This window comes from Tinamus guttatus, unplaced genomic scaffold (genome assembly GCF_059628265.1).
Source record: "Tinamus guttatus ecotype Peru unplaced genomic scaffold, ASM5962826v1 Tinamus_guttatus_pri_ptg000004l, whole genome shotgun sequence".
In the NCBI taxonomy this organism is placed as follows: domain Eukaryota; kingdom Metazoa; phylum Chordata; class Aves; order Tinamiformes; family Tinamidae; genus Tinamus; species Tinamus guttatus.
In genome coordinates, this window is record NW_028288538.1 from 2439026 (window position 1) to 2454747 (window position 15722).

Sequence of the window (15722 nt, forward strand, 5' to 3'; positions counted from 1 at the left end):
TGCGCCTGTTGTTCCAGCTCCGCGGGCATCGTCCCTGCTCCGGGTTGGCTTCCTAAGTAAACAGCACCTTGCCGGCTCCGGCGTGCGGGGGAGCACCCGGCTCCACAATGACGCCTTTGTGGCCGGGGACCCGCACGAGCATCGCGTGGCCGGGAGGGCTCCGTGTGGGACTCGGGGTCCTGCCGCGTCCTCCTCCGGAGGGTCACTTCCCTCGGAGCGCAGGGGACGTCGGGACGGAGCGCGCGGAGGGTCCGCAGGGCACCCCCGTCACGCAGCGCTCGGGTAGCTCTGGATATTGGGTACAAATGCTAAAGCAGCAGCCCTGGTGAGGCCACACCTGGAGTATTGTGTCCAGTTCTGGGCTCCACCGTACGAGAGGGATGTGGAGCTGCTGGAGAGAGTCCAGCGCAGGGCTACGAGGATGATCAGGGGCCTGGAACATCTGCCCTATGAGGAGAGGCTGAGGGAGCTGGGCCTGTTCAGCCTGGAGAAGAGAAGGCTGAGAGGGGACCTGAGCAGTGTCTAGAAGTACCTCAAGGGAGGCCATGAGGAGGATGGTGCTGGCCTCTTTTCACTGGTGGTCACCGACAGAACTAGAGGAAACGGCCCCAAACTGAAGCGCCAAAAGTTCCACAGGAGCTTGAGGAAAAAATTCTTGACAGTGAGGGTGACAGAGCACTGGAACAGGCTGCCCAGAGAGGTTGTGGAGTCTCCTTCTCTGGAGATCTCCAAAACCCGCTTGGACGCAGCCCTGTGCCACGTGCTCTAGGTGACCCTGCGTGTGCAGGGGGTTGGACTAGATGATCTCTAGAGGTCCCTTCCACCCTTCAGCATTATGTGATTCTATGATTCTATGATTCTTCTGCAGGCCCCGGCCGCACAGCCGTGGAGAACATTCCCGGTGCGGTTCTCCGGAGGGCTGTGGCTTCCCACCAGTGCGGGCTTTCTGGAAGCAAGCGCTTGTTTAGGATGTGGGCCATGGAGAACCCCGCCAACATCAACCCGTGGCGGCTTCATCCCCAGGTGTGCCCCGTACGGGAGCTTTGCAGGGCAGGGGACTCGGCCAACGCTGCCTCCGTCCCCGCTGCGCTGGCAGCTCCGCTTGGAGCCCTGGGATGAGCTGAAGGTTTTTTGCTCTATTGGCACTTTTAAAAGTTATCACAAGACATCCCCTGTGTTTGGGATGCAAAAGTGGAGAGAGGAGCCGCTCGTTTGCAGCAACGTGGGGCCGGCGGGCGGCGAGGAGCGCTGGCCACGTGCCACCGCCGGCCAGGGACATCGCTGCGTTGGTCCCTTTGGCTCCGCCGCGTCTCGGGGAGAAGGGAGTTAAACCCAGGCTCTGCTCAGGGCTGGCGCGTGTGAACCGGAGTTTAAATCTGTGCCCGTCGCTGCTGAAAAGAAAGAACCGGCGGGAGTCTGCGAGGGGAAGCGGCGCTCTTCCCCGCAGAGCGCCTTTCCGAAGCCCTGCCTGGTTGCCAGTAGCTTCCTGCCTGTTGTTGGTTTTTCTTTTCGAACACAATTTAGTTTCTGCAGGCCAGTGGCTTTTAATGATTTCCTTTGAGTCACTGCATCCTCCGGAGCGGCCCTCTTCTCCCTTGACATTTGATGTGGGAACGTGCACATCAGTATTGTTGCTCAGACAATACCCGCCAGGCCCCGAGGCCAGCGCCGCCGATAAATCACGGATTAAAATGAAGCAGAAGGGCTCGATAAAAAGTCGGCGGTGTCGAGGCACGCCGGGGACAAACTGCGCGGAGCCCAGGTAATGGGAAATGGTGGGTGTTAGCCCAAGACCCATGTAATTAATGAACAAGCAACCTGTTTGCGCCGAAAATAAATGGCAGAGCTGCTGGAAAGCCTTCCCGCTTTGAATGTGGAATGAGGGATAGGGGCGGCGGGAGCGGAGAGCCGGCTGCGGAGACGGGGCCGGGAGGCGGCGGCGCAAACCCCCCTCGCTTCCCGCCCGGCCTCGCTGCCGCATCCGTGTGTTTTGCGCTCCGGCGGCTCCGGAGGCCTCTGCCCCGCCGCCCGGCGCGGCCCCCGGCGCTTTCCCCCTCGCGGGGCGCCGCGCGGGGCTGTTTTTACTTAGAGCGCTTTTAGCAAGTTGTCTCCGCGCATCAGGGCCCCGCTTTCATCATGCCTGTTTTCCTCCCCCTCTCTTTGAGGCCCAGAAGTCAGAGGCCACAGGGGGGGGTGACAGAAAGCAGTGACCTCTGCATAAGCGGGGGACCAGATGGCCACTCCTCTTCCTCTGAGCCTCTCTCTGCTGGCCCCGGGGCAGGGAGCTGTGACCTTCCCCCAGCTGAATGCCCAGACTGTGTGACTGGCGCTTTGACATGCTCCTTAATGGGCAGGCATTAACCCCCAGACAGGGCTCGGCTACGTGGAATTCCAGGAAAAGGGCCTGGATCGCCCTCGCGGTCCCCACGCCGCCCCCCGTTGAAGAGCCCGTGTTTGCGGCACCGCCGGCCGACGCGCTCCGGGCGCGCTTGCGTTTAAGCCGTGCTTTGGGAATGCTGCTTTCCCGCGCTCGAGGTTTCGCTGGCGACATTCCCCAGCTCCGTCCAGGCGGCTGCATCACCACCATCAAGCAGAGTGCCGGTCCGGCCTCCGTTTATCCCAGGAATTTCCCTTCGGGTGCAGCCTGGGGAGGTGGGTGCCCGCTGGCAACGTGACAGTCCGCCCCGTAGCTCGCGCTCCTGTTTTCAATTAAATTACAAAGTATTTGTGGGTGAAGTGACCCGTTCGTTGGGTAATGGCACCACCTTATCACGCCTGCTTATCAGTATTAGTTCTGCACTATAAAGCCCCGAACCAAAGCCCCGGGGGGAGGCGATGAAACCGCAGCAGGCGGCTGCGCGCGCGGGGGACGCGGCCACCCATGTGACTTGACCTGGTGGCGTCGCACGTCCTCGTGGCCACCGCCACGTCCCCAGCGCGCACGGCTTCCCCCTCTTCCAGCCCGTAGTTTCATGGATCTTGTGCATTTAGGCTCCCTCAATGGCCCTCATTCCTGTCCTGGAAGTGACTCCGTTTTGCATCCCCGGTTCCCGCTCGCTCCCGCTTGTTCGTCGGATCAATCCACGCTGCAACAGCCGAGGTCGGCATCGGGCACGGCGAGAGGGATTGAAAGTCTTTTCTGTCTGTTTGGAAACTGGTGTGTGAGTATTTTAATCGCTTTATCCTTTTAAAGAGGAGATGGGAAACTCTTGGAGAGAAAGCCCTGCGGGTGGCTGAGCTGAGCGGCAGGTAGGGAGAGCGGAGTCTTGGCTTATCCCACTTCCAGGAGCAGGAATTTGCAGCAGTAACTGGAATGATAAGGTGGGGAGTGGGTTAAAAATGATGCAATTACCCAAGGGTAGAAAAATAATAAAAATAATAATGATTCAGGGGATGCCCGAGGTGTCGGAGGAGCCGGGTTACAAGGGCAGAAGCAGGAGCCGGAGTGTCTGTAAGGGCCCAGCCCGGCCTCTCCGCTCGTTCTGCTCCGGCTCCTGCTCCCGCTGCTAATTGGGATGTTTGCTGTCACGTCTGCAGGCAAGACACAGACTCGTCAAACATGCAAACTGCGGAATTAAGCTGTTTGCGTGAAGCGCCGCTCCGTGCGGGATTCCCGAGACGCGGGAGGAGCCGGTGCCCGGAGCGAGCGGGAATGCCGCTCGCGCCGCTCCGGACGCTGGCTCCCCGGCGAGCCCTCGGCACACGCGCTGCTGCCAAAGGGGAAACACGTGAGACCTGCAGCCCTCGGCTTAGCAGCACCTCCGAGCAGCGCTTCAAATCCATATAACAAATGGGACTTAATGAAGTAAGGAGTCCATGAGTTTGAAGATTTTACTAGCTAAGCAGAGGGCCTAACGCCATGGTTCGATTTCTTAATATAAGCGATGCATTCGCTGGCAGCCCTTAAAATCTTCCTACCTTTCCGTGTAGGAAGCGCCGCGTGTGCTTTGTATTCCCAGCTGCTGGAAGCTCAAATCCAGCGTCACCGCGATAAGGCAGGTGACGTGTCGCATCCAGTTATCCGAACGCGCAGGAGCGCGTGCTGGGAGCCAAGGACAGGTAGTGGCCGTCCCGGCTCAGCCGTGAGACCCGGGATGGCCATTTTCACCCTCGCTGCCTCCTGGGAGCCCTCGGGATTTGGGAGCCGCTCCGTCAGGGTGACCCCGGCCGCCCCGTGCTCCCGCTCCTGCCGTTTGGCTCCTTGGAGGACGTTTCCCATCTTGCGGCGGCCGGGCATTGTGCGCCGGGTGTGAATAGGTCCCATTCAACCTGGTTTTATTCATCATCAGCAAAGCATGAAATTACGGTGGAAATGCTAATAGATTTCCTAACAACTTGGTATCTACTTGGGCGAAGCGCTTATTTGTTGGCTAATTAGTAAGTTAATTGTTTTATGCTTTATTGAGGTCAGGTTGCTGTTTTAATGCAGGGGGAGGCGGTGCGCGCTCGCCGGAGCAAGACGCCGCCTTAACGAGCAACCAGCAGTTGCAATGAGGGCTCGGGCTGGAACGGAGCAGGAAAAGGGCCACGTTGTCTCCAAACGGAAGTTTCCAACAGCTGTTTGCCATGTGCCAAGGCAGGACCGGAGCCACTCGGGAGCCAGGGCCAGTGCAAAACACATTGGTGTCGCATATGGGCCCTGCAAATGCCTTTGAGTTGGGCACACGGTGCCCCAAAACGGGGAGGAAAGCTAATTTAAACCATTGCTGACATGAAAAAAAGACACTTTGCAGAAAGAAAGGAAAATCCTCTGCTTCCTGGAATTTCAGCTCGGATATGACTTGGCCTTGGTAGGTGTTGTGGAGCGCTAGGCAGTGTCGCAGGCAAAACTGCGAGGTTTGCTGCTTGCTGACAGCTGCTTCGTGCTGATTCCTTCCCTCCTGGCTAGAAATGCACTGTGGAAATGACTGTTGGCTGCTGGGTTTATCTGTTGCATTGATAAGCATTTATTTTTGGGGAAAATTACCGCTGCCTTCTACCTCAAGGTCTGCGCAAGCAGGAGTTGAGGTGGTTTTGCCCATTTTTCTCCAGCAGTTTGGCCTTGGGCCCTGGAAATGCAGGGGTAGGGGCAGAGGAGCGTTTTCCTGCCGTGCCGTAATTCGGGCAGGAATAGTTTGTCCTGGCAGCAGCCCTGGGGCGCCAGGATGGCCGCAGGCTACGCAAGGGACTTTGCCAATAAAAACAAGTCCCTGTCGTCACTGCTGGGATCTCCTGTGGACGCCACCGCCTTGTGGAGGGAGATGCAGTCAGACCATCCCAGGACCACATTTGCCTGGATTTCAGCTTCTCTGGCTCGGAAAGGGGCAGGATGGCTCTCTGGAAAAGCAGGTTGGTTCCACAGGACTCAAACCAGCAGTGTCCCCCGCCTGCATCCAGGTGCCAGCGTGTGACATTGCCACCACGTGGGACAGTCCGTGCCCACGTGTCACCCGGCTCCTCCGTCACCGATCACCTTGTCCCCAGCTGCGCTCAGGGGCTGTCGAGGCAGAGGGTCCTCAAAGTTTTATTAGTGGTACAGAAAGATGTTTCCAGCCTTCCTGTTCCTTGGGAAATAAGAGCGGAAAAGGCAGGGAGCTCTTTGTTGGATCGGGAAATGGTCTATAAAGCAGCGGTGCTTTTGCAGCCGGACCCACGTGCCTCTCCTTGATGCCAAGCTGGCACCGTCCGACCGGATCCACGGAGGCTCCAGGACCTGCGTGGGCCATCGTGCCTGGGACGTCCCGCGTGGGTCCTCACTCCAACATCTCCCAGGAAAAATTCGGGAGCCTGGAAAAGGCTGAAGCTGCAGAAGCTGTGCTCCGGGCAGGTAGGCCTGTGTCCCAGGGCTGTAAAATGCCCTGGGAAGCAGCAATTCCCAGGAAAGCTGAGCCACGTGAGGTGTTTTATCCCAGGCTATTTGTCCCCTTCTGGGCCTCTGCCAGGCAGCAGGGCAGCCAGCGGGGGAGTTTTATCAGATATTTAAACCTGCTTCTGGAAGCTCTCCTAGAGCAGAATGGTAAATGAGCCGCTTCGCCCTGGGTTTTCCTTTCTTCTTCTTCTCCCGGTGCTATTTTGTGCCCGGTGGCTTGAGCTTTACTTCCATTTCTCTTCCGAGTTTTCCCTCAGCCCTATCCGTAACCATTTTGTGTTTTATTGAGCATGAATGAGTGGTGATGCCTTTCAGATGAGTGATATTTTCACCCGAAGATACTTGTTTAATGCAAGCCTCCACTCAGGCGTTCTCCCAACGGTGTCTCTTGTTTATCAGCAGTTTATCTTGACTAGCTTGAATTCGGAGCCGGATTATTGGTGTGGAGAGGTTTTCTCCCATCCTCCCAGCAAAACCTGCTGGGCAGGACTCATGGCTAATTCCCAAACCTCTTTATTTTTGTATTTGGGGCCTTGCTGGGCTGCAGAGAGGCAGCAGGGAGTTTGACTGGGTGAATCCCCATTTCCCCCTGGGGATGCAGATCCCACTCCCGCATTGCAGGGAATTGCAGGCTTGCCTGGCTCCCCCGTCACCGCCAGCCTTTGGAGGCAAATAGGGGTTTCAGCTTGGCCTCGTGCGGCTGCATGTGTGTGCAACCTTTGCATGGGAGCAAAAGAGCAAAAATGGGTGCCAATAGGGACACGGAGCCCAGGTGGAAGCGGCACCGTGGAGCGAGACTGATGCACCGGAGCTGGGAATGCTCTTGGAGGTGGTAACGGCCTGGCTGGCACCAAGCGGGAAGGGGAACCTCCAGCCAGGAGCTATTTGCAGCCAAGGGGGCTTCTCGCTGCAAAAAAAATAGCGAAAAGGAAAAAAAAAAGAGAAGGACGAGGGCTGCGTATCGCGCGTCACGAGTCCCGCTTGCATGGATTTGGCCCATTCGGCAGTAATCCAGCTTGAATTTCCCTGGATCGCCGCCAGGAAAGCGGGAAGCCGTTGCCGAGGAGCGGACGGGGGTTTCCTGCGATGGGCACCGCTCGCTGCTACAAATGGCACCTTGCCCGAGTCTCCTCTAAATCACCAGTTCCCATGCGGAAAAGGAGCTTTCCGAGGTAATTAATGAGCCGGTATAAAGACATTGGATTGGGAATGCGTACGGAGAGGAGGGCTTGTCGCTCCCCGGGCCATCTTCCCCGGCACGATCAGGCACAACGGAGCAAAGGGCAAACTCCTTATGGAGCATCGGGCACCATCTCCGGGAGCTGGGAACGAGGAACTCGCCGGGAATAACAAAGGAGCAGGGAAATACATTAGGAAACTAATTACACCAGAACTGGTAAAAACAGATGCTGGGAATCTCAAGCTATTATAGAAACGATCTCTAGCAGAGAAAACGGGGGCTGACAACAACAACAACAACAGTTAAAAATTGCATTTCACTTAAATGTCATTAGCCCGTAGATGAGGGCAGATCCCTCGTCACCGGCAGCTCCGCGCGAGCCGGCGCTTCCCCCCTCTTCCTTTGGCCACTTCCCGATGAGCCGCCTTGCTCCCGGCTGCCTTCCCGCACTCCTGCTCTTGCAGCCTGGTTTCTTCCAGGATCCGCAGCCCAGGGGCTTTTCCCTCAGTGCTGCCGATCCTGAACATCCCCCTCCCTTGCCCGGGTGGTTTTCCTTCCCTTTCTCCGGGAATGCAGGGCTGGAATTGCGCTCGGAGCGGTCGAGCCGCAGCCCACAATAGCGGCATTAGGCACGGGCTGCCCGCAGCTGCTGCGTCCGGCCCTGCCTTTGTCAAAGGCATCTCTTTTTTACCTCAAAAAGAAAGAAAAAGAAGATGCAGTGTCTTAAAGCCCCGGGAAAAATATGTTCCTGCTCGGAAACGGGTCAGGGAGCGGGGATTTGTGGTGTCCGTACGCCCCCCTCCTCATGTGCCCGGCTCCTTCTTTGCAGGCAGGTCCTCCCTGGGCAGAGCGTGGAGGGGAGAACTGGAGCGACGTTTCGGGGTGCAAAAGGCAGCTCGGTGGTGCTGTGTCCCCTAAAATCAGGCTAGCGGATGCGCAAAGTGCTGCTGTCCTCAACACCATCCTCGCGGCTGCATCCGTGCCCCTTGCAGCGCCCCAGCTGCAGGCCGGGGACATCCAGCCACAATCCAGCCGAAATCCAGTTCACGGGATATCCAGGGGGGCCGTCGAGCTTCGGAAACCGTCTGCACTGAGCGAGTGAGTGGTGGAAACGTTGGGAAAAGGCCTCGCTCGCGGGAGGTTGGCGGCCCGGCCGCGGCGCTGGGGAGGATGCTCAGCGCATCCCACTGCATCCCGGCCAACCCAGGCATTTCTTTCCCCTTCTCTAATTTAAAAGCGAAGTGTCATGAGGCTGTAAAACCAGCCGGGCCTCCCCAGTGCTCCACTGACACCGTGCTCGGCCTTCCAAGTCATCTTCATCCCGTTGCGCCTGCAGTTGATAATAATGTTTGCGTTTTAATGATTCTACCAGGGCTGGGATTTGCTTTGACATACCAAGTTAATGTTTTCTTTCTCTATATCAAATCTAGGTCAATCTCTGGCTTAGCACTAATGCTAAACTGAGCAAAAAAAGGATTGGCCGCTAATGGTTTCAATTTAGTTTTTCATGGAGTAAAGAAAATTTCATTCAATACTGATTTTCATTTTGATTCCGTTGGCCTTTCCGCGGGGTGCGCAAGGCTGGGAAGTGTGTTTGCTCTTCGATTAGAGGAGACCCAGCCAACTCGTTTGCCAGCAGAAATCCTCTGGGAATATGGATGAGGCTGAGAGCAGCGGCTTGCCTGCATGATGCCTGGGATGAGGATGAGGATGGTGAAGGTGAGACCAGGGAAGACCCTGTGCCTACGGCGCTCTGCAGGGAAGAGTGATCCAACCTGTGATCCAACCTTTTCCCAATGGAGATCATCCGTGATAAACCGTGTAGGAGGAAGAGAGGAAGAGCATCGTCTGTGCCAGGCCATATAGCAGGGGGCAGAAACACAGGGAGGATGACAGCAGTGGTGCCAAGATGCCATGGGGCATCTCGGGTATTCCCTGCTCTGCTCCAAGGGAAAAGCACCCGGAGAAGCAGTGTGAACACCAAGGTTTCCAACGGACCCGGCATCACCCAGGAGCTCCGGGGGTTGTTTTACAGCTTGACACCTATCTACACTCACACTGTGCATGGATAATAGCTCTCCACATGGAAAAGGAAAGTTTAACGGGAAGGAGAGGGCACAATCCCTGTCTGACAACAGGTACCAGGATCCAGGAGGCATCTGGTTCCTCTGCTCGGGAGCGGCGATGCCGCGGGGTGACGAATGCTGCGGACAGATGCCTTGGACAGCTCCAGCTTGGGAGCTCCAGGAATGCGGGCGAATATTGCGATTGCACGTATTTATTTTAAAAATGATTATAGCCATTAGCATAGAAATTAGATGCGGCTCCCTGGCTGCCGGCCAGCTTCACCCTGGATGTTGCGCGGCTCTTGGCGGCGCCTGGAACAATAGAGCCCGTCGGATGATGGATACCCGGGTGTTTTCTGCTAAGAACAGGAGCTGCTACTCTGCTGGAGGAGGTTGCTACCCTGCAAAAATGCAAAAATGATGCAAAAATCATGCGTGGGCTAGCAGAGATTTATCCCCTCCGAGCAGTCGCTTCCCATCCCTCTCCCCTCTGCTCACCCAGGGATTTATTTCCCGGCTGGAAACAGCATCCAGGTAATCACCTGCTTTCAACTTTGTGGCTGTTTTACAGGAGGGGCTACGAAAGCCTTTGTGCCTGCAACTGTAAATAAACTCGTAAACCTGGGGTAAAAACAGCGTTTTGTAGCTCGGCACATGAATTTTTAATGCCTCTTCTGCAAAGCAGCTGGTCTTGGCAAGGGTCACGGTGCTTCCTAAGCATTTAACATAAAACTGTGCTTCAGAGCCACATTATAGGGTCATTGAAGAGTAATATTTTACTTAACATCCTCATAACTGAATTATTTATAACTTGCCATGTTTTATTCATGATAAATATTAATACTAGTGTCTTTAAGAGTGGAGGTTATTGCTGCAGTTTTACCTCTAAGAGATGATATTATTGAAATAAAGGAATGGCCATGAATTCAGCAACCAGCACAAGGATACCTGCACCAGGGCCCTCCTCGTTCACACCTTGCTCTGCTCCTCAGCCTCTGAAACCTCAGCACTGGGATCAGTGCATCCCAAAGGAATTTCCCTGCAGGCATCTGAATCCCTGATTTTTTTTTTTTTGCTTTATTAACGAGCTTTGTTTCATACTTAGGAATTGGGCAAGGAGCTGTTCCACCATCGGGCTCTCTCCATGCCCGGAGAGGACGCTGCTGTGATCCTTCCTCCTGGAAATAGCTGTTGGCATCCCCGTGTGCTGCCGTGTCACACGTCCGGCTCGGCAGGAGCCCATCCCGGCTCCCACCGACGTCCCCATTCGGAGCTGCCTCCGGGGCCGCCGCGTTGCCCCATGGCCTTAACAGCCCCGGAGCGGGACAGTGCGGGTTAATGCAGCACATATTTAATGTATGATTGCTAATGGCCATCTCCCATCTGCCCGAGCCCGACTGGAGCTGGCAGGTGAATGATGAAGCTGCCCTCACGCAGCTTATTCCAACACCGAGGTTCAGTCATTTCGCTCGGACACAGAGGATGGGATGAGGTTTTCCCGCTGGGAAGGGGCAATATCGGGCTGGGCTGGCAGAGCAGGGGGCTCCCTCGGAGTTTATTTGATATGATAATGGGAGAGATCTCCCCGCATGTGCGGCTCTGCAAATGAATCACGAGCTAAATAACCACGGCGATGTTTATTAGCCGCGAATATGTTTATTGCGGAGTCAACAGGCAGCACCTTCCGATTAATTAATAGTAATAATTGCTGTGTTGTTTATGCGGCTCTAATGGTGTGCTGGAGTTTATCCACACAGTGTGGCAGCTGCGGCTGTGGAAACGGGCCGGGCTGCGTCGGTGCCAGCGCGGAGCCCGGGCGTCCTGCTGCCCCGTGGGCCTTGCTGTGGACACGGGCCGTGAGCGCTGCCCTGTCCCAGCGGGTCCAGCAGCCCGGTGTGCACGGATACACCAACAGCAAGAGCAGCATCTCACCAGGGCTCTAGTTCCTCCTTGGGTGGCAAACCAGGCTTCTCTTCTGCCAGGGTGGGTTACCTGCGGTCTCATTTGCCAGCTCTGGGGTGCTCCGGCTCCGAGGATGCTCTTAGCAGTGGGTCTCATCTCACATATTAGTATTTTGTCTCTTCTTTGTGTCTTCCAGCCATGTCCGACTTCCACATCCACCCTCAAAATGCAGTCGTGGAGGAAGGGGGAGTCGCGAGGTTCCAGTGCCAGATCCACGGCTTGCCCGAGCCTGTCATCCTCTGGCAAAAAAATCGCGTGCCGGTCAACACAGACAACGAAAGGTAGGAGACGGCCGAACCACACGGAGCTGCCTCCTGCCACGTGGAAGTGGCTTTGCTCTTGTCCCCACACCTATCCCAGGACGCAGCAGCCCCGCGCTGAGGCTCTTCCTCAGCTTTTCCGCCGTGGAAGGCTCTTTTAGTTAATCCTGGGGGTTTTCAGGGCTTCCCGTGCAATCCCCCACGTCCTGCGCCGCACGTCCTCGCTTCCTCCGTTTGCCAGGCTGCTCCGGTCGCGTTGGAACGCCCCTGTCGAGGGCTGCAGCAGGGACAGGTGGCAGGAAGCGCGTGCTCCGCGCCGGCAGCGCCGACGTCCCGGCCGCAGCCGGGAGCCGCGAGGCAGCCGCTCGCCACCCACCCTGATCACACGCCAGCGTCAGGAGTAGATGAGACCAGGAAGCTGTAAACGTTTCCCTGAAAGCCCCGGTTCTTCAAATATCAGTTGAGCACCAGAGCTGGTTGGGTTCTTTGGGGGCTGGAGAAAACAACGCCTGACCTTTTCAGTGTCGTGGTGAACTTGGAGTAGAAGGACCCAAGAGGCCCTGCCCTGCAGTTGGAAACTGCAGCTGTCACATTTTGTTTTCCCAGTGTTTTTCAGCTGGGCTTTTTATAGTCCAGCAAAGGGTTGATTTATTAAACTTGATCTCTGCAGGCTCCTTGCTCACATGAGTCCTAAGCTGGTGGCATGGCACAGCAGGGAGCTTGTCTGAGGTGGCATCCGTGGGCATCCGAAGTGCAGATTTGGGCTTGACACCAGCTGAGATGCTGCAGGATGTGTGAAGTTCCCTTGAAATCCCCCTGCGTTATTCCCGATTTTCACTCAAGCTCAAGGTCACTAGTGCAGGGATGGGGACAGGCACGTGGGAAGGATTTGGACACAACCACAACTATTACTTTTCTCCAAGCTTGAGGAGGAAGGGCTGGAAAGGCCCATGCCATACTCATCCTCACCACCTAGGAGCATTTTTCGAGTGTTCAGTGTTCTAATTTTGAGCACATTTGGCTTCTTGTGGGCATAAAGTTCCTGTGGAAGGTTTTTATTGTTAGCTCAGTAGATTAATCCCTGACACCAATGGGCCTGGGTGATGAGGGCTGCTTCTCGAACGGAATTGGATTTCTGCATTAATCATGCTTGGTGCATTTCTGCGTATAAAGTGTATATAAATTTGTATGCTGAGCCTTGCACTTTGAGGCTTTGAAGGCAGAATAATAGCTTTGGAATTGAATCTTCTAATGCTGTGGGCAGATTGTTAACAAAAATGAAGGCTTCTTGTGGTATAATTCATCGAAAACAATGGGCATTTTAAAGTCCCAGAGCGATTGCAATCAACTTCAGGACGTATAAAAGTGATTGCTGCCACGCTGCTGCCGACACCGAGCCGCGCTCTGGGTCCCGGCGCACAGAGCAGGTTATAGACACTTAACCATATGCTGATAGAGAAAAAGATATTCTTCATCTTCCAGAAGGAAATGGATTATTAACTCATCACAGCGCAATGACTTACTGCCAACCAATTTAAACACACAGTTGCCAAGCGACCTGTAGTGTATGTGTATACTTAAGTATTTTAAATATATATATGTGTGTGCGTACACACGTGTATGTTTTAAGTGTTTTAATACACAAAGTATGTATTTAGACATACATGAACACACAGTGTCTATTTTTCATGTGCTGTCCCACGCATTTTGGGATTACGTGGGTTTGAGTCATGTCTCTGGGACTCTGTATCCCATATCCAGGACGCTGTATGGGTCATCCCATCTGTGGTCACTGTGCACAGCGGTCGCTGGCTGCATCGCGGCCGGCTGCGTTCACATGAGATTGCACTTACGAAGCTCTTCCACGGGTTAAATCCAGAGCATTTACATTTTAGCCTTCCGGAGAAAGCCATCCTTCCCAAAGGACGTAGCAGAAGGTTGAAAGAAGGAACCTGCCCTCTATAAGAGAAGAGCAGAGGCTGAAATTCACAGAAATGCAGTAACCGCTGCAGGCTGCGGAGGAGCAGGCTCCTGGGCACGCGGGCAGCTCCGTGCAGGGCACGCAGCCCTTCCCGGGCACGTCCTGCCTTACGAGCCCCTGTTTCTGCTCCGTGCTTCCCGCAGGTACACGCTGCTTCCCAAGGGAGTCCTCCAGATCACCGGCCTGAGAGCGGAAGACAGCGGGATTTTCCACTGCGTCGCTACCAATATTGCGAGTGTGAAATTCAGCCGGGAGGCCAGACTCACCGTGTCAGGTTAGTGCCAGTAAACTGTGTCCTAACAACCTTCCCGTCTTTTCCTTCTGGACTAGGGTGGTTTAGCAGACTATCAGGATAACAGCGCTGCGAAGCGTTGCTCTGTCCTGCAATAGTCTGTGCCCTGTCCCGGATTGTTACGAGGTCTTGCCACATCGGTGCATTTGACAGCAGATTCATCTGTCCTTTTGCCTTTAAATTCATGCCCTTTTCTGAGGAGGGGAAGGATGGTGAGAACGTGAGTTCATGCAGCTTTACACTAAATCCTTTTGGAAATGTGGAAGATTCATCATATCCTTTGAAACCTTCCCGCTCCTGCAGCATTCAGGTTGATCAGTTATTTTTCTAGTAAGAGAATTAAGTTCTGTCCGTTGTTAGCATTGCTTTGGGACAGAGAAATGATCTCCCATGAGCTGCAGCAAGGCAAGACAGCCATGAAGGTGCAGGACGTGGTGCAGGGCAGGCACCACGCTGGTCTTTTCCCCTAAACTGGGGGGGAAATTAGGGAACCCCTAACTTTAGGGGTTTGTAGAGTGCTTGGGGGGCAGCGGTGCCTTGGGGCAGACCCGTGAGCTCCTACCCTCTTGCTGCCCGGGCAGGTTGATCCCCGGTGGTCTCCTTGGTTTTCCTGATCTATGTGAACAGTAGCTGCACCGAGGGAAAAAAGCACGGTAACTTTTCAACGTGGTGAAGTTCTTTGCAGCAATTTACTGCTCGGGGATATTGTTTCCCTCGGAGCAGAAAGTGCTAGCTCTTCTCATCTGACCGTCCCTCCTTTCAAATGGATGTTTTCCAGGTTTCCTGTCTGTGAAATGTTTGTGGTTTTTCTCTTCCTTAAAGAAAGCCGTCGGATGATGGATGCTGGCGCAGCGTGGAAGTGTCTGCTGAGGGGCTGCCGCTGCCGTTCGGCTGCAGCACTGCAGTGCCTGCATGCGTGCAAGCCCGCAGCCCACCCAAACCCTTTTTCCAGGGAATTGCCCCGGCTCTGGCTTTCCCAAAGAGCCCCTGGTTGGAAACAGAGGCTGGGAATAAGTCCTGGGAGCCCCTGCCCCATCCTTGCCCTGCTGCAGCCAAGCAGCAGCATCCCTGGGGAAAACCAGGATGCTTTCTTAGCACTCTGATTACAAATCCAGGGGTGCCATTACTTCTGGTTGCCAAAACAGCGTGCTTTATACAGCCTGCTTTGGTCTCAGCTCCCGTTTGTCGACCTTCCTGGCTAACCTTGAACGATCCATTTCATTCCTCTGCGTCTTGAAATATGGAAATCGTTATGTGATATGATGATACGATCGCCTTATTCTAAACAGGAACGTTTAGTATTGTGATTTAGGACAATAAATTTACATGGGTTTTAAAGGCCCTCGGAGCTGCTGAGCGGAAGGTGTTGTTTCTCAGATCTCTCGAGGTTAACCAGCTGGTCGCATGAATTTATCGCGCATTCTGGTTCTCATCAGAAAATCTGCATTTTATGGCTTGCAGTGAAATGCGTTTAGTGAGAAAGGCAGCTCTGAAGAGCACTGACACGGTGGCTTTTGCTTGGATTTCGCCCATTTAGGCGCAATCTCCGCGCCGCTTTATCGCTCCCCGCTCCGCTCCTGCAGCAATGATTAACAGAGGAGCTGCCTGGTGCGGCCCTGCCTTGGGTGCCCTGCAAATCCCCCCGCTGCCTCCCCCATTTCAGCCCCCGGGAGAGGGTGAAGCTGGGAAGTGCAGGAAGAAAGGAAAGGAGATCCCGGTGAAAAGCCCTTGCAGGGTTTTTTTTTTTTGGTGCATCGTCTCTCCAGCAAGATTTTTGCTCGCTGAAAGCCCCACGTTGCTTTTGATTTGCAACGTGCTGCCCTCCGCGGCTGCGCCCTCGTGAGAGGCCTTAGCAGTCGTAGACATTTGTTGTCTGTAACTAAAGGATGGGTAATTCTGATTGCTGGTTCATTCAAACCCGTGTGTGTTTGGGAGGTTTCACGGGTGGCTGCAGGACTTATCTGCTGTAGTGAGAAATGGAGGAGCCCCACGAGAGCCGGGCCCTGCTGCTGAGTGTGTGACACGGCCTCAACATGAGGGACAGTGTGTGTGAAGAGAGGGTGTCAGGAAGAGGGGGCCAGGCCCTTCGGTGGTGCCTGGCAATGGGACAAGAGGCAACAGGCACAAACTGAG

General features: G+C 55.0%; 1 protein-coding gene across 1 annotated transcript in view; it reads left to right on the top strand.

The window, feature by feature from the left end:
* IGDCC3 (immunoglobulin superfamily DCC subclass member 3) overlaps positions 1–15722 on the top strand; it is a 61763-nt gene that overhangs the window by 22663 nt on the left and 23378 nt on the right. The window contains exons 3-4 of the mRNA XM_088520812.1: positions 11193–11337; positions 13441–13571. Coding sequence (XP_088376938.1) covers positions 11193–11337; positions 13441–13571 — 276 coding nt within the window. The remainder of the gene's footprint in view (positions 1–11192; positions 11338–13440; positions 13572–15722) is intronic.